Source organism: Balaenoptera ricei, chromosome X, assembly GCF_028023285.1.
Source record: "Balaenoptera ricei isolate mBalRic1 chromosome X, mBalRic1.hap2, whole genome shotgun sequence".
Lineage (NCBI taxonomy): Eukaryota > Metazoa > Chordata > Mammalia > Artiodactyla > Balaenopteridae > Balaenoptera > Balaenoptera ricei.
In genome coordinates this window covers 116,642,656-116,660,916 of record NC_082660.1, presented here as the reverse complement: position 1 = coordinate 116,660,916, position 18,261 = coordinate 116,642,656, and the positions used below count along the sequence as shown (strand labels likewise).

Below are 18,261 nucleotides of genomic sequence, written 5' to 3'. Positions count from 1 at the left end.
AGAAGAAGAAGAAGAAGAAAGATATGATAGGTAAATAAGATAGGTAGATAATGATAGATAGAAAGATACAGATATATATGGTTTTGAAAAACACTATTATGAAAGGTAGAGAAGAGGAGTGAATAGAAGAGAAAAGCACCAAAAGCCCTATGTATTCCTCCCATCACGTCTCTTGCCTCAGCCCACTCCCCAAGCTGACAGCATGGCATCCTGAAAAGGTCCTGAGATATGGACTAGAACTTGGGTTCAAATCCCAGCCTTACCACCTGTAAGTTCACACACTCACCAACCAAGTCACTTAGAGCTAATTATCTCACTTTTGTGAGCCTCAGTTCCATCACCTTACAAAGTAAAAACCATGATATCTATCACGTGTGGCTATGGTAAAGATTAAATAAAAGACAGGGTGACATGAAAGAATCCTCCAAAGGGTACAGTGCTGTACCAAGGTGAGGAATTGTCCCCCCCCCCCCCGCCAAATACCTGAGAGTCATATTTGAAAGGAAGACTGAGCAGAAGTGCTGCTATCTGGAATGAAGCAGACAGTGCCCCCATTGAAGAATGCCCTTGTACCATCCATAGAAGGTAAAAGTGGGTACCACATCCTGTCAGCAGGTAGCTCACTTTCAGAGGGGATGAGTTGAACTGTTTCTTCACTGGGTCTTTCATGATCAGGAATGCAAGGCAACTAACTGTGGGGGTTGGGGGGGATCAGCCTAGGCTCTGAAATGTAGAAAAAAGTTAATTGGCCCACAAAAGGGATTTAGTCCCTACCTTTGGTTTCCTCAGCACAGTGTGCAAGCCATCCATGTTAGGGATGGTGGAGGAAAGGGGGGGGGCCATCTGGGGTGGAAAGTCCCAGTTCCTGTCCTTGGGGTCTTACAGCCTAGTTGAAGGTCACATAAATGTCAAGAGTCTGACATGGGTCTAACATCATCCTTCCCTGCCCTCATTTAAATACATTTCCTCTCCTTTGTTCCTTTAAGGAATGTTAAGAATTGACTATTTCTTCAGGTCCACCAGCACTACTCAGACCCTTATTCAACTGTAGGTTTATAGTATGCATTCGGTAAACTCTGATTCATTTTTCCCATCTTCTCAACTCCCCTGGTTCCAAGCCCCCTTCTTTAAGACATATTCCCTTTCAGACACACACATTTCCTCTCACAAACATACACACACACACACACACACACACATCCTCATGCGTTCTCACATATGCATTTACACACACATACACACACACAGAGAGAATAGACTTACCCAACGTATTTGCTACAACAGAGGGAAGGAGGAGGCTCTCAATTAAAGAAAGAACCATCAAACATTTGCCCCTCTAGACCACAGCTGGGGTTTCTACAGAGTGGGCACGAGAGAGGAAAGACCAGTAGGGACACTTCCCCAAACCATCTGGACAGAGATCTGTCAAGGAAACCTTCAGAATAAAGTTGTTCTCCAAATCTGTGCTGAGAGCTACCTCTCTTTCACCTTTGTTCCCCCACTCCCACCTGCTTCCCTTCTCCTTTGATTGTATCTCCCCCAAGAAGCATTCAATTTTCTGCAGTTTTCTTTTTCAAAATCCTGTCTGAATGGCTGTCATAGGGAATTGGGGCTGTGGGAGATGTTTTCCTGATAGGAATGGTATTTTTAAACTACATTTAAATAAACGTATTTTTTTTTAAAAATCAATGTCTACCTACCTGTATCTATCCTCCTTCAAAATTACACCACTGTCTTGGCTATGACACAGTGCAAAAAAGAAAAAACAAACAAACAAACAAACAAAAACCCTAGACCAGGAGTCAGGAGGTCTGCCTAGTTACTAAGCAGCTGAGTGGCCTTGGGCAAGTCTGTGAGCATCTCCAAGCCCCAAAACACAACCAGTGTCATTTATTATTATCCGGTTTATCTAAGAACACGGTGGACACACAGTCCTCACTTCTGCCTAGTCCTTGATTCTTCTACAGGACGTAGCCACCTCCAGGACACAGGGCCACGCTACCACTGCCCACAGCTGGAAAGAGAGAGCATCGCTGCCTCTCTGCAGGCTTCTGTGCGCCAGAGTGGAGAGTGGGTCTAAGCGGGTTTCCCTCTCCCTCCCTAATGGAGCCCTAGCCCGGTAGTCTGCCCTCTACCCAGGGCTAGGTGAAGGTGAAGGGAGGGGGAGCAGGGTGAGGGGGAAAGGGACAGGAACCGGCCAGCCAAGACTTTGCGCCCTCCCCTCGAAGGGTTGTCCCGGGCCACAGGTTGCCGCTGCGAGCGTGGTCAGGCGGGGTTGCGCCCCTTGCGTCTCGCCCCTACGTGGCTCAAGAGCGCGCAGAACCTGCAAAGTTAAGCAAAGCCCCGCCGCGCGCAGAAACCACTCTTGCTGCTTGCCGCTGCCGAGAATTTGAAAAAGGCAATCTTTCTTGCGTGCTCCACGTTTGAGCCATTGAACGCGAAAAGCTGGGCACCTAGTTCAGGACCCGCAGGCTTCCCCTCCCTCCCGCACGTCGGGCGCTCCGCTTGGAGGGCACTCACCTCCCACTCAGCCCCTCGAGGGGCTGCACTCAGGCCCCTGGAGCCCTGCCCCTGCACTACCTCTTGGCGACTCTCCTGGTCCGGCCAGGGAATAAATGGCTGCGTGAGCCGCTGGTCAGTCCTGCGGCGCGACTACGACCCGTCCTGGGACGAGCTGCAGGCGCTTCGAGCGCTTCGCTCTGCCGCTCAGATTCCCCCACTCTCTCTCTGAAGCTCCCGCGGTGGGGCAGGAGCTGATTCATAGCAATTTTCTACGCAGCAGCCAACTCAGTGCCTTACGCATACCTGTTTGCTAAATTCCCGGGGCTACTCCCACTGTTTCTTATCATACCCCACAATCATCTCTCCCTTTATTCAAAGCTGATTTCTCTTTCAAGATTCAGCCCAAGGGTCCCTTCCTTTGAGGGCTCCCTTTCTCTTCCGTTGGCCATGCCACACAATCTCACATTACAGGCGAAGGAAAGGCAGAGGTGGAGGTTCAGATGGAGAAGAAACTTACCAAAGGGCATTGAGCTAATTAGTGGCAGAGCCAAAAGGCAGGCCCCAAACTCCTGGAACCCCGCTCAGCACACTTTTTGTTACCCCTCATCACTTCCCTTCTGCCCTGACTAGTATGGCATTGAAGGGCAGGTGGCAGCCCTTTGCACACAAGGACTGCACAAGGAGCGACTCCCGGCCCCTCCTTGCCTCACTCTTCCTGATCTTTGTTCGCCATCTTGTCCAGGGCCTCTGATCTTCCAAACTCAGAGACAAGAAAGATCATTTTGTTCAGAGTTCAATGAACAACAAAGCAAGCAGAATTCCTCTACCTATCTGGATGAGAATGGTCTCAGTAACCCACCCCCAACACACACACACACACACACACACACACACACACACACACACACTACTACAGTCTTCATCTTTCTTCTTCTATCTTCTTGGCACCTGGAGAAGTCAGAAGGCCATTCACACCTGCCCAAACCATCTTACCTTCTAATACTGCTTCCAAAAATGCCTTCTTCTAATCTGCAACCCAACAATCATATATTCAAATCACTATTCAGCCAAGCAAAAATGTATTATTCACAAGCACAAAATATTCTCATCTGACGCAACAAGGGCAATACGGGGTTATAAGCGCAAGATCTCAAGTGGGGAGAATTTCAAATACACAATTACACTCCCTCCCAGTTGAATTTTTTCCTCTCCTGGATGAAGTAAATGGATGAAGGGAGAGTGTTGTTGACTGGATGGAAAAGAAAGAGGAGAAGAGAATCAAGAATGTCAGAGACTCTAGTTTAGCCCAGCAAGAGGGAAGGAGAAGGAGCAGAGCCTAGGCAAAGGAGAGGAGGAAGGAAGGGGAGGGGGAAGGATAGAGGGCAGTTGCTGACCCCAGGCATACATAGGTACTGAGGTAGCCAAGGAAGACATGGACTTATTCCCCAAAGGCTCAGAGATGTGGCTCATAGGGATCTGGCTTGGAAGTGAGATCCAGAAGCCCAGTGGCGAGTCTCTCTTAACCCCTAGCAAAGGGAGCGAGCTTCTGGCTCTGGCAGCAGCATGGGTGGCGCTCTTTTCACTAAAAGTACCACCTCAGCACCAGCACTACCAAGAAGGCGCCCTCTTCCCCTGCTCCTCTTTCCTACCCCCACCCCTCAGTAATTAAATAAATCTTACCCACCACAGGAATGTAATTTGAATGCTCAGGGTGGTTTTCCCTTCCTTTGAAGGAGAGGATCTCTCCCTCCCCACCTGCTGAAAATGGGCTGGGTGCTGCCCCTTTATACATTCTAGAGCACCAGATCAGGAGAGGGGGAGAGAGGGAGGGAGCGGCAGTTTGAGGCTGGTCCAATTTGTCCCTGGCATTCTCTCTCTCTGTCTCTCCTCTTGGTTTTTTATGCAGCCCCTCCTTCTGGCCCTGGCAGCTCTGCTCCCCTTCCTCACTGCAACATCTTGCAGCCAGATCCCCCACCCTTGTGATAAGGGGCTGATACTGGGGTGCACCTTTCTGGTGATGCTTGCTTTCCAATGTGGGATCTTATGCTGATATGCCAGGGAAAGATCTGAATTGGGGGTAGGTGGGTGTCACCGAAGATGAAAAGAGAAACCCACCCAGGTAGCCAACCGCCTTGAAAGCAACACGGGTTGGCTTTGGGGGCAGCCAGGAGACATGATTTGAACCTGAGTGCATAAGGAGCCAATTTAGGCAGAGGACTGGCAGGTTATTGGCTTGAGTTACAGTGATTGTCTTGGTAACATAAATACATAAAGACTGCATGATATATTAGAAAGTAGATGATGATTGAATATCACTCAGCCTCAGTTTTCTCAACTGCAACATAGCGGAATAAATGCTCACCACATAGCACTAAGGGGAACAGTGTGTGAAATAACACTGGTAAAATACTTAGCACAGGGCCCAGCACAGAGCCCCTTGCCCACTTAACTTCCTTCTGGTGTTGAGAACAGGAAGGAAAAGGGCTTGCCCAAGGTTATACAGCAAGTATCCAAGTCAGGATTGGAACCCAGGTCTCCCAAAGGATGATTTCCACTCCACTTCCTCCTCTAAGAAGCTGCCTGGCTATCCTTTGGGACTTGGAGGGGTAGAAGTGTGGAGGTGGGTTAGGTGCTGACTATGTTTAAGCATATAGACGTCCTACCACTTAATCCCAGCCTCAAGGGCTCAGGCTTCTGCTTTATCCCCTTCTGATCATCACTCAGGTAGTATCCCCTTGCCATCTTGGACTAATTCATTGTCACTTTAGTGCCACCTCTGCTGCCCAACTCTGAGACAGTGACTCACCCTCTAGCTGGCCAGGGCCTCTGCCCTCCAGGAAAGAGGCTCTCTTCTTAACTGACTGCAGAAGCCTCAGCCACAGTGAGACAACCCCCTTCCAGGGAAGCTTAGGGCTGGAGGGCTTTCAGGAGGAACGGAATAGCCCCCTATTCAAAAGCCACTGCCCTCCATCCCCACAATGCCTGGGGTGCTGCTATTGGAATCCTCTCTCTCGAGTCCTTATGATAACTCCTTATGTGCCCCTAAGTCTCAGTGTTTCCAAGGGATTTCACCCAGGGCGTCACTTTGCCGCATGTATACAGCCAGTGCTGTATCTGGCACTGTGCTAGGCACTGGCAAGGCATAAGGTAAGAGAAGATGTCCCTGGCATCCAATGAGTGTTCATTACAACTAAAAAATAACTCAGCAACTTGGAAAGGGGGAGAAGAATTCGGGGTGGGGGTGGGAAGGGTTTAGGAAGTCCCTGTGAGAGGTGAGGTGATGGGCAGAGTGGCCTCACTGCAGCCCCAAGGACTGGGGCTGTGAACTGAAATGTCCTGTGGCTAGTGAGTGGCATCACTAAAATCACTGGTGCAGGCATTTCCCTTAAATACAGCACATCGCTTAAGAAATTGAGTGCTAATTGAACCTCTGTCCATCTTCTGGCTTAGAGGCATTACCTGGTGGTCATATCTCCGGCCTCTGATCCCCCTCTTTCTCAAACTCCCAAATCTTTATCCTTGGTGAGGGTTAGGGAGAGGGAATGGAAGGGAATGGACACCCTTTGGATTTTAACTGGAATTAGCGCTTTACATATATTTCCTCCTTCAAATTTCACACCCACCCCGCAACTTAAGACAGTGACCTGCCAAGGTAGTCAGCTGCGAAGTGGTAGAGCTGGGATTCGAACCTATACGGACTCCGAAGCTTGTGCACTTTGCACCGCAAGGCGCTTTACACAATGCGCCGCCTCAGGCGGAAGTCCTCTTCCTCTTCCTCTCCTTCACCCGCTGTCCATCTCTACAGAAAGGAGGCAGGCGGAGGACAGGAGCCAGATGTTCATCTGGCCGCGGAGTATTCTAGAGTGACCCCTGTAGCCCGCCACAGAGGGAGGGGACCTCAGACTGTCCCGCGGGGGCTATGCCGCCAGACGTGCAAAGCACCCTAAGCGACACTACCGCCCCCTGCCGCCGGTGGCTCCCTGGCCAAGGCGGCTGTTCTCCAGAGGGCTTGTGCGCTAGAAAAAGCTCACCGACTGCCCCAGAGCTGTCGCGGGCTGGTGCTGGGCTGCAGATAGCCCTGCCAGATTTGTTGACAAAAGCGGGAAGGAGGAGCATTTATAACGCCCTACTATGTGTCCAGCGCGGTGTCGGTGATTTCTAATAACCATTGCCTTTTATGTAAAAATTAGTTGCTTTGCAAAATAGTGAGCTCTCTATTAGGAGACGTCTTCAAACTAGATTAGAACAGGTTTCGCAAAAAGCTTTTCTGCAGATCTAAACTCCTTACTTCTTGAAACCAGTAAAGCTTTCCACCCCTAACAGTTGCTCACTCTCCCGGGTAGGAGGGGAAGAAGCCCCCACCCCCTCCACCACCTCCCCCCGCGGTGGGGAGCAGAGGTCAAAGCTGCGAAGGGGTCTGAGAGGGAGGCTGCTGGGGGGAGGAGCCTCCGGCAGGGCCGACCAACGCAGAATCAGGGTCCCGGCTGGAGCTCACGTGCCCTCCGCCCGCCGGCGGATTCCCCAGCCCTTCCAGTTTTCCCGGGTTCGGACTGGATCCCGTCTGGACCCAACTCACTCACTCCCTTTGCTCGGGAATGGGGAACAGGCGGGTTAATGGGAACAACACCCCAGGTCAAAGGGAAAAGAGCGTCTGTGCCCGCAGCGCCTCGCCCGCCCATCCCCCCCTCCTTGCTTCCCCCTCCTCCCATCCTCGCCCCCTTCTCTTCCGCCCTGAGGGAAGGAGGGGGCGGGCTGTATGTGTATGTATGTATGCATGTACGCGTGTGTGCGCGCGCGCAAGTGCGGTTCGCCTGTGAGTTCCGTGTGTGGCTGGGTGTGGGGTGTGTGTGCGTGTTGCATGTTTTAGTCCGAGTGCTGGGTGTGAAGTGTATTTGGTTTGCGCTCGGACGTGGAGCGTGTGTTTGTGCGATGTTTGTGTGTGCACGTTTGTAGGTTGTATGTTTCTGCCCGATGACAGTGTGACTATGTGGGTGCGGTCTGGATACGGGTGTGTTCGATGTATGTTTCTGCCGGGGTTTGTGGTCGTGCTGTAGTGGGTATGTGTATGCAGTGTGTGTATGTGTGTGTGCCCGTTGAAGCTTGTGTGTATATATTTGTTTGGTGTGTGTTTACCCTTAGCTGTGCTGTGTCAATGTGGGTTTACGGGCGGTGGTTGTTGTGGTGTGTAGTGTGTGTGTTTGTGAGCAAGGTGTCTTTATATGCGAGCTTACTTAAGGCGTGTGTGTTCAAAGGTTTGTGTGTGTGAGGGTGCAATGTCTGTGTGTGTTTGAGTGTGATGTACTCATGTGTGTGGTGGGGACGCATGCAGCCAATGTACGTGCTAGGATGGAGGGCTGAAGACCGTGTGTGTCTTGGAGGGGGGTCGCGGCGTGAGTTTACCGGTGTGGTGTGTGAGAGAGCACGGGGTTGTCTAAAGAATCCAAGTGGCTGTGTGCTTGGTGGCTTGTTTTTTTTAACTGGGGGTGGAGGCGGGCTTTGCACCAGGACTGGGACGAGGAAGGAGATAGGGGCCCGCGACCTGGGCACAGTCTCCCCTCGGCCTGATCTGCCGGCTCTGGGTCCGCCGACCCCCTGCTGTGCGCATCAGGCCCGCTGGGGGCTGGGTGTGAGCTTACCTGACTGCTTAGAGGAAAGAAGAGGAGGGCGTCGCACGTGATTGGCCAGGTAGGGTGCCTAAGGCGCGGTTCAGGGGCTGGTGGGAATAAACTGGAAAGATTCTTGGTCACTGATTCCCCCCCCTCCCCCAGGAGATCCCAGTTCGTGCCCAGCAAAGACCAACTCTTAGCTCAAGGCTTGGCTGTTTCACACCTCTTTGGCTTTGTGTGGGCACATACACTTGCCTGGAATCCCTTTCCCCCTGGGCCTCGTGAAAAACTCCTACTTATTTTTTTAAGACCTAACTCAGGAGTCACAAAACTTTCTCTGCTTTTCTGTACCCCTCCCTCCCAGTTGAGGGCTCCCTCCTTTGAGCCATCATAGTTACACTCTTCATACTTCTCATGACACGATCATGCATAACTGCGATTATTTGTCTCTCCTTTTAAACTCTGGGCTCCTGTAGAGAATGCCTGGTATATAGTAAGAATAATAATAGTGATCATGATAATGTTACCATTTATTAAGCACTTATTGTATACCAGACATTGTGCTAGTGCTGTTACATGCATTATCTCCTTGAGTCTTCACAATGACCTAATGAGGTAATGAGAGCTATGACTTAATATTTTGCACATCACAAATCGAACTCAGAGGAGTTAAGTAACTTCTCCAGGGTCACACAGCCAGTGGGAGGCAGAGCTGGTATTTGAATCCAGGTTTGCCAAGCTCCCTAAACCTTTCTTCTGTTCCAGGCAGCCTCACCAAGAGTCCCTCATTTCTGCTAGGCATTGAAGTCTCTATCAAACGGTATCCCTTCCCAACAAAGCTTTCTTTGGAGTTTACTGACAGCGCCAAGAGTGCTCAGCATAATTACTTTTCTTTGTCTCCCAGGCAGCTGATACCTTCTCCACCTAATTACCTGCTTTGTTGACACCTCAAAATCTTTAATTACTCTAGGCTCATAAGCACCTCACCACCTCCAGTTCTGGGAGCTCTCCTTAGGCTGGTGCTGAAAGAAAGAGCAGAGAATGAGCATTTTCTAGCCATAGGGTCAGGGGAATTGGGTATGGATGGGGATGGGGGTGAGGGGTCAGGATGGAGTAAGGGAATGATTTCACAGCTCCCCTGGGACCTATTTTTACGGCATTACCACCAGAAGTTGGTATGTAGTAAATTTCAAGCAGACCAGTCATCTCCATATGAAACTGCATATAGAAAAACAAGCAGAGCCCCCTCAAAAGATTCCTGAATGGGTCCCATTTTGTATTATTCATGTTTGGCGGGGAGAACTGTGCTTACCTAATGGGTTCATGCTGCTCTAATGCCTTCCAAGCAGCCTCATCTGAGAATTTCAAATTAAAACAATACATCGCATTTTGGGGGAACACATTTACTGGGGGGGGGGTTGGCTCCGTCACAGCTAAAGGGCCGCTGGAAGAACGGGCTTCCAGCTCAGCCCCCAGGGAACCAGCCTAGACTGCCGCAAAGAGGTCAGGGAGTGGATAGAGAAGGACAATTCAACAGTGGTGAGTCACTTCGCCACTTTTCAGGGGGGAAAGCGGAAAGCGAGGAGCACGATTTAAATTGCTACTGTTATTATTGTGCCCTTTCAACTGGCACAAATGAGCCTGGTGTGCGGACGAGAAGCAGCTGTAACATCCATAAAGCTTCACCCCCAGCTGGGCCTGGGTCAGCACCTCATCCTGGGTGGGCAGGAAAAGCATTGCCTAAACTACTACATAGCCAGAAAGTCTTTTTTTTTTAAAGTGCAGGGTGGGGGGGGGGGTTGCTAGAGAGGCTAGTGTAAGTCACACAGGGCACAGAGTAGCTGAAGCCCCTTGGTAAATCTGTACAAGAAGTTCACGCAAACTTTGGTGTCTCCCAGCATCTGGTCTCAGGCACTTGGCTTTCCTGCTGCTTTGGGGGCCAGTCTGACACCTCCTCACTCTCCTCTGAATATACCAACTCCACTTCCGCTTCCTCACAGTCGATCCTGTGAGGCGTCTGCCTCCCACCCCTACACACATACGCTCAAGCACTGGACCACCTATCTAAATTCTTTTGTGTTAAGTCCCACCTGAATTCATGAAGACTGTCTGGTTCACTCCAGTCCAGTACTCTGACCTGTGAAATGGGGAACAAACTTCAACTTTGAAGAAGCTAAAAGCTCCAAGATGCTTTAATAACCCCCATTACAGGCAAGGAACCAAAATGTGAATTTTATTGAAGAGGGAGACCTTGGTTTTCACAAGAAAAATGTGAGTAAAACCCTTTAAAGATGAGGACCTTCAGACAGCTTTGAGCTTGTATCCCAGCTCCATCACTTACTTGCTCTGTGATCTTGGGAAGGTTACTTCATCTCTCAGAAACTCAGTTTTCTCATCTGTAGATTGGAGCTGTTAACACCTGCCTTAGACATGTTCAGATGACAAGGAGGTAAAATATGGAAAGTGTCAGCCAAATGTCTAACATGTCTAATAAATGTTCAAGAAAAGGCTAATTCCCTCTCTTGCTTTTACTCACGCCCTGCCCATATAGCCCAGAGGGTCTCAACCGGGGTGTTCAGGTACTGAAGCCGACTGACTAAGCCAATTTTCCTCATTACTGTTGTGTCTGACACTCTTGAAATAGCCCCTCTTCTTTTAGGGTGATGTTTTTATCAGCCCTAATGCAGCCCGGAAGAGCTGGGCCCTAAGTCCAATTCTCACTCTGCAGTTTCTCCTGGCAGTGTTAATGAAACCAACGTTTCAGACGTAATACTCCATACAGGAAAGTTTCAAACTACCTGCTCGGCATCTAGACTTCCTCCCACCCCAGCTATGGACTGAGCTCCCCAACCCTCACTTCACACCCAGTCCAGACCCTGTCTCTTAAATGTGTGCCATTGTACCCAAGAGAAAGACAGCATAAGTATTCCTTAGCTAAACTGCCCCCACGACTTCTGTTTTGTTTTTTTGTTTTTGTTTTTGTTTTCTACCTCTAACCTAGAAATTAGGAGGGGCTCCCAAGGCCACCCTTTTTCTAGCAGCCACCAAGGTTGGGGGGTAGATGAGGGGAGCGATGATGCTTCTCTGAGATATATTTTGCAGCACCTAAAATACTGTTCCATTTAGTTGTTAGTTATCTGTTCGCAGTTAAAGGAAAATAAAATCTACCCTTTGGTAAAGTAAGAGAAGACCCCGATCTGTGCCCTTTCCTCCCTGATGCTATTGCCTCCCTCTAGAGACAAAAACAAGTCACTACAAGCTGAAGCTGCATTTGGGCAGAGAGTGGTGGGTGAAGGTTAAGAAGTTGAGGGTAGGGGGTGGATATAATCTCAGGGAGGGATAAAGAGGCTACAGAGTAGAGAAGTATTGAGAGTCATGGCAGAAAAAGCTCTGAGAGGCCGGGCTTCAGGCGCTCCCAGTCTCTGGAGGATGTCTTCAATTCCTCCCTCTCCTTCACCTCTCTTATTCGTCCTGCATGCTACTCCTCACTGACCCTGGACTCCACCATGCAAGATAATCTATTAGTGAGTCCCTCTGAGGATTTAGGAATTTAAAATCTTCTCTAGTTCCTACCCCTGTCGGCTTCTGAGGAGGTCCTGCAGCCCCTGCTTAGTGGAGGAAAGTGGGAGGGGTAACAATTAAGGGTCAGCCAAACTATACAGAGAATTGTTGGAACAGGGGTTCAAGATAGGCCCCAGGCATTTAATAAGCATCCCTGAGTGCAGGGACCTACCAGTTGCTGGGTAGCAGGTGCCTATCCCGAGGAAGCCGCGTGGTTTCTCAAGAAGTGTATCTGAGACGTGACAGTAGCTGCCAAGGCTCATCAAACATGCCATCTACCTACTTCTGCTGATACATGTGAGAACAAATGATACTGCCAGAAGGAAACAGAAATCGTTTCCTAGTGACTCAGAGCCCCAGCAATAAGGACACAGGTGGTGTTTGCATTGCATCTTTCAATTGAAATGTGCACCTTTTCATAGAAAGGAATCTATAAGTAGTCAAGCAGATCAAAGACCAGAATTTGAACTCTGGGCAAGGGAACATCATCAACATTGTACTGACCACCTAGTAAATGTCTGCGCTATATCAGCATAGCACTAGAAGCTTTGCATGTGCTATTTCTTTTAATCTCACTCAAGCTTTGAAATCGGACCAAAAGGGGTTGTAATCCTTGCTCAGCTACTGTGTGGCCGTGGGCAAGTTACTGAACCTCTCTGAGTTTTTGTCTTTTCAATGAAGATGATAATACTTACCTCAAAGAGTTGTTATGAAAGTTAAATGAGATCATTTGTGTAAGATGACTGGTACACAGTAAATATCTGAAGAAGGACTAAAACACATCTTTTGATACATGAACCATAGAAGGCACTTAATATAATGATATCTCCAATAACAATAATATAACTATTATTAAATAGTTATTAAAAATCATAACGATTATTATTTATAACCTGGAAATGTAGGTATTATTATATTATTTTAAAAGAGGCTAAGAAACTTGCTTATTGCAAAACTATAAAAGCAGGTTCAAACCAGTTCTACCTTTTCCCACCCAGTGTTAGGGGACATTTCATGATCATTGGGAGGATCACATTTGGCTGACCTGATTTAGTCATTACACTTAAACTAAAATTTGAAGAAAAAAATCCCTTAGATTAAACTATGTATAGTGGGATTTTAGATCATTGTAATTATTGTATGGACTATTTGTATACTATAGGCCTTCAGTTAGCCTTTTAAACACCTCTTTAAATTATAAGAGTAATTTAAGAACAAACTTAATAGAGATTTTGGGAAACAAAGAAAAAAAAATAACTATAATCCCACCAACCTAAAAGGATCTCTTAGTTTACCTTGTGGCTGAATTTTCTTCCAGTCTTTTAAAAATGCATATTTGACACATAAATCATACCATTTTCCATGTCGCTACATATTCTTCATGAACAGCATTTTTATGGATGTAGACTTAGTCTAACAAGTGGATATGTCATATAGTTTATTTAACCATTCCACTACAGTTGGACATTTAGGTTGTCTTGGCTGGTAAGTGTGAAAAAGGGAATGAAACTGCTTTTCCTGTTGCCATCGTCACCCTCAGGGACCTGGTATCCTGCTCTATCAATGCCCAATATGCTTTCTGTCATTTGATATTTAAGCTTGATGAATGTCAGCTCTACTGCTGGAGCCTGAGGTACACTTGCAAGAGTATTATTTTCTACCAGTTTTCATCACACAGATTCTGCATTCTATCCTTATGGTTGGTAAAGCATGGCCTAACCTAGGAACCTAAGCTCTATAGGGTGTCACATTTTTTTCCTATGGAGAAATACCTTTTGAAGTGGAAACAAATGATTTTCAAAGGAACTTTGGGAAGTCCTGCCATTAGTGGATGAGGGTGCTAGTCTGATGCTATGACCAGGGAAGTGGGGTGTCTCATTGGCAAACTCGCCCCAGCTTTGGGAACTAATCCTGTGCAGCTCAACCAGGCCTGGCCTCAGCGAATCGATTGGGTCCCATCCCCAAGAAAAGATCAAATTTGTATGTAAAGTGGGCCCTAGGGTCCCTTCAGCTTTAGAGTTTTGGCTGCTTTACAGAAGTCCAATTGTCTGAGGCTAAATCCAATGCCAGGAGTGAACTGGGGAGAGAATTTCAAGTGGGTCAGTCGTGCTGTCCCTTTCCCTGGGAAAGAAGACCTTTCTGGGTCCCCCTTCTTCCCAGAGCTCAATGATGCCTCTCCCAAATGTCTTCATATGGTCGTCGACTGCCCATTGCAACCCTCAAAAGATTGTTCTGACGTACCAACAGTCTCCTTAGCAAGAGGTGGTTGGGTGGGTGACGGGACATTTAGAATACTTCCCCCACTCTTCCCAATCATCGGCCAGCTACTCCCTCCCTCTGACTCCTGAGGATTTCTGGAAGGCATTTGAAGGGAGGCACCAAGGGCAATTGTAGCCCTACGGAATATCAATAGTTATGCACAAAGTTACCTTTCATATTGCACAGCATTTCTTGGTGGGGCGGGGGGAGGGTTGCAGTGAATGAGCTCTTACCTGGTCAAAAACTGTACCCAAAGACTAATTACTTATTTCAAAGTGATGTTGTGTGACTTAAGTGAGATCATACATGTAAAGGACTGAGACTAGGGCCCAGCATCTGGGAACTACTTCACATATAGTAGCTGCTCTGTACAAGTAATAGAGCTGGGGTAGGCAGTGGTGTACCACTGGCATATGTAGGGGGACAGGTCTCATCAGACTGGAAGTGCAGTAGCAAATATAAGGTCTTGCACTTGAATTCAAACAACAAAATACAGAATGGAGACTCTGAAAAGAACTTGAGTTTACTTTTTAAAAAATTAGTCGTTTCAGGTGAAGAAAGTACTTCCAATATAAATTAGCTATTTGTATGTGAACTACGTGGCATGTACAAAGGATTTGTGTGTAGTGCATGCGTGTGTGATGTGGTTATGTTGCATCGTGTGTGAAAAGTATGTGGTGCATGTGAAGCATGTGTTTGTGCGTTGGTGACTTTGTATGTGGGCATGTGCGGGTGTGGGAATGTGTATGTATGTGTGTATTTGTGGCTATGTGTCTGTGTACCATGAGTGTGAACGTGGGCTTCCAAAAGAGGGAAATTCAGCCATCCAGGACTATACGTACAGGGACACAGCTGGAAATCCTCTTTTGGCCAGGTCACTGGGCATTCACAACTTGGAGCATGCTCAAAGAAGAGCAGCTAGATGCGGGTAGGAGCCTTGTAGCCATGTCACATGTTAAACAGATGAAGGAACTGGGGAGGTTTGGCCTGGATAAAAACAGGGGTGAGCGGGGGTGGGGGAATGGAGAGGGCTGGCACTGTTCTCTTGGAAGGATCGTGAAGGTCAGTGCCAGAGCCAGAAAAACAGAGATTTGGGTTCAGTTTAAGGAAAAGCCTCCTAATTCTAATAGAAATGACTGTTTTTAGATGGGGATGGGCTTCCTTGTGCGATACTGACCCCTTCCCAATGGGGTTATTCATAAAGGAGACTTCATATCCTTGATCTCATTGGAGTCACACGACAGCCTTGCAGGCCAGGCAGGGATGGAATGGTTCACCCTACCCCCTTTACAAGGGCAGGGTGTTTGAGCTGTAAGGCCTTAAAAGGCATCTTAGAAAACACCCTTAATTTTGTTCGATTCACCGGGATCACATAAACTTGAAAAAATATACAGAACAAAACAACTCTCTGTGTGTATGCAGATCTTTTGCTTTCTCAGAGAACTTGCGGCCTGCCAGAGACAGCTCTTGAACTTGCTAAGCCTGCTGCAGTCCCTTAGTAGTAGGTCAGACTCCTGGGATGGTTCTCAGGGTGCTGGGGCCGGCAAGGACTAAACATGGGTTTCTGCAAAATTAAGTTGCTGAGGCCCCTCCTCTCCCTGCCTCTTCTCCCCGGCCTGTGAGGGGGCAGAGGAAAGAGGAGACAACCCCAGGTTTGGTCTATGGCTGGCGACCAATGACGCACTCTCACCAATATAGATTTTGGAGGTGGAGACTATGGAAAAACAGGTGGCAGTGGGGGCAGGTGGCAGCCTCGAGGGGGTGGGGCCTACCAAGGGGGAGTGAAGGACAGTGTGGGTGGGGGTCCTGGGAAATCTCAAACAGAAAAGATAAGTGTCCTGAAACTTTAAGGAGGAAAAATAAATAATCAGTTTCCAAAACGTACTTTATAGAAGCACTTCCAAGAAGGGGGTGAAATGCCACCCACGTATCACAGTGGTGCTGTGATCTTTCGCACACCTATGTCCTCAACTCCGCAAGGATAGGGAAAACAGCATTGATATCAAAGTACCCAAGGGAAGACCCGGACTAAAGACCCCAGGCCTCTGCCATTGGGAGCTTTGGGGGCAGTGGGCAATTGGCAGGGCCTCAGCAGAGCCAGATTTGCTGCCAACTCCTTGTATGACCTTGGGCAGGCCTTTGCCATCTCTGGCCTTCAATGTCACCATCTCTTAAATAAAGGGGTTGAATTCGATGACTCTGAGGGACCCATGTCGATATTCGGTAGCTGAGATTGGGACAAGGTGGGACAAGCTTCAAGGCAAAAGGATCCCCCCACCTCCATCTTCAGGGTTCGCGGGCCCTAGCTGCCCGGCCAGGGACGTTCATCCTTGGGCCTTTAGGGCCCTTGGGTTTCAGGACTGTGCTCCTACGCGTCTGGCCCCGACTCTCTAGCTGTCCCCGAGGACGGCTGAGCCAGCGACTCCGCCCCCACGCTCGACCCGCATCCCGCCGAGCCATTAGCGCGATTGCTCGCTGTTCCCGGCAAAGCCGGTGATTTATGCGGGGCCTCGACGGGGCAGTCCTTGAGCCAGGAACAATTAGCTAAAAGCCAGCGGGAAGGGAGGCGAAGGGACGGCGAGCCAAGCCCCAGGGCGCCTGGCCGGGGCTGCAGCCGCCTGCAGCCCCAGCGAAGGACCCCAGCCCCCCGACTCGGTGGGCCCCACTCACCACGGCGGGGGCGGGGCTCGAAGGCCGAGGCGAAAAGGCAGTCCAGCATCCACGCCATGGCCAGCGCTCGGCGCCGCAGCCTCGCAGCCGGCTTCCGCGCCGGCCCCCGCGCCAGCTACCCTAAGTAGCCCCCGGTGACCACGCCCTGAGCCGCACCCTGCACCCAGCTAAGAGTGTTTCGGTCACCGGACACCTCGGGCATGTCACGAAGGGGGCAGGGCCTCAGGGGAGCCCCCCCTCCCGCCGGAGGAGAGGCCGCTGGTCCCGCAGCCCCTTTCCCCCACGCGGAGGGAGGCCGAGGTACAGCTCCTGCCCCGGGAAGCCCTGACTCTGAGGGCGGGACCGTGCCCCTAGCCCGGGGAGCCCAGAGTCTGAGGGGAGACGCCATCTCTGCCCTGGTGAGCCCCGAATCTGAGAGGGAAGGGAGGCCCCTGCCCCCAGGGGCCCTAATCTGGCACGTAAAAAGCAAGCCTGTCCCCTAGAAGCTGGCATTTGAGGGCGAGATAGTGCACCTGCCCCTGGGAGCCTCAGATCTGAGGGTGAGATTGTATTCCAGCCCTGAAACCCTCACGTTTAGCGGACACATCATCTCAGCCTTCGGGAGGCCCCATCTAGGCGGGAAGTGGTGTCTGCCTTAGGAGCCCTGAACCGGAAGGGGAGGCACTGCCTCAGCCCTTGGGGACCCCCTGTCTTAGGGGAGGCACCACCTCAGCTGTGAGGAGCTCCAGATCTGATTTGTTATGTCACAGCTCTGTTCTCGAGGATCAAAAATGTGAGTAGGAGAAAAGAGTTTTGCTCCCCAAGGGGCCCCAAAGTTGAAAGTAATTTTAATGTTCCTGCCCTGCGGATCCCTCGGGGAAGAGGGAGATGCTTTCCTGCCTGGGAACTTTTGTTTTGAGGGGGTTGATCCCTAACTGAGACAAAAGAACACGGTGTCAAATGTGTATAAATATGGGGTGCACCCCAGTTGCCACTGACTTACGGATTCCACCGCCTATGCTTTTGCTCAGGGCACTGGCATAGGAGGGGCACCAACCTTTATTTTTAGAAAGAATTTGATATTTGATATTTCAATGTGGGGGGTGGTACTGTGTTGGATTTCGTTGCACTTCTTTTATGGCTTTGTATTTTTTAATTTTAAATACATATGGGGGCACATACCATTATAGGTTCAGTGTTTGGGGGATCTGGTGGTAGTAAACAGCCACCAGAGATGGACCATATTGAGCAAGAAGGGCTTCTAATCGAAATTTCCTTTTCTATTCAAGTTCAGGCTCCCAAATTAATTTCTCCCCCAGTTCTCCACTGGCAGTCGTACAAACATGACTCTGTGCCTTGTTTTTCTCCGCTGGGAAAATGGGACTCTGTCGATCAAAACGCTAGAGGAGGTAGAAAGTAATATGAAAAATCCTCTTCCAACAGCTCGATTGCAGGCTTGAGGAGTGGAAGCTGCAATCACAAGTCCTTTGGGGAGAGCAGTTATTACATTTGCTTTGCTAACCACTGATATTAGCATTAATGCAGCAAAAGAGGTGCGTAAAATGAAAAAATCGCCTGTACTTCACCATGCAATTCTTAGCAAAGCAGAGCTGTAGTCAGAGTTTAAAGGGCTTCCATTCATTTTCCTTCCTTTCTGGGAAACATGGTACGTCTCTGCCTTTAC

General features: G+C 49.2%; 1 protein-coding gene across 13 annotated transcripts in view; it reads right to left on the bottom strand.

Annotated features, from left to right (window-relative positions):
- The window catches only part of ARHGAP36 (Rho GTPase activating protein 36), a 30,894-nt gene extending 14,138 nt beyond the window's left edge, over nt 1-16,756 (bottom strand). The window contains exons 1-6 of one of the 13 annotated variants that reach the window (XM_059910608.1): nt 16,599-16,728; nt 10,450-10,531; nt 10,199-10,245; nt 9,041-9,130; nt 8,139-8,229; nt 6,147-6,301 (exon numbers count right to left, since the gene is read on the bottom strand). Coding sequence is in view for 1 of the 13 variants with exons in the window: in XM_059910605.1 (XP_059766588.1) it covers nt 16,599-16,656 (58 nt within the window). In the remaining 12 variants the exon portion in view is untranslated. Of the gene's footprint in view, nt 1-6,146; nt 6,302-8,138; nt 8,230-9,040; nt 9,131-10,198; nt 10,246-10,449; nt 10,532-16,598 lie in introns of all 13 variants that reach the window. The other 12 variants (XM_059910610.1, XM_059910606.1, XM_059910607.1 and 9 more) reach the window with 12 other exon arrangements.
- Between the last annotated feature and the right edge of the window lie 1,505 nt (nt 16,757-18,261).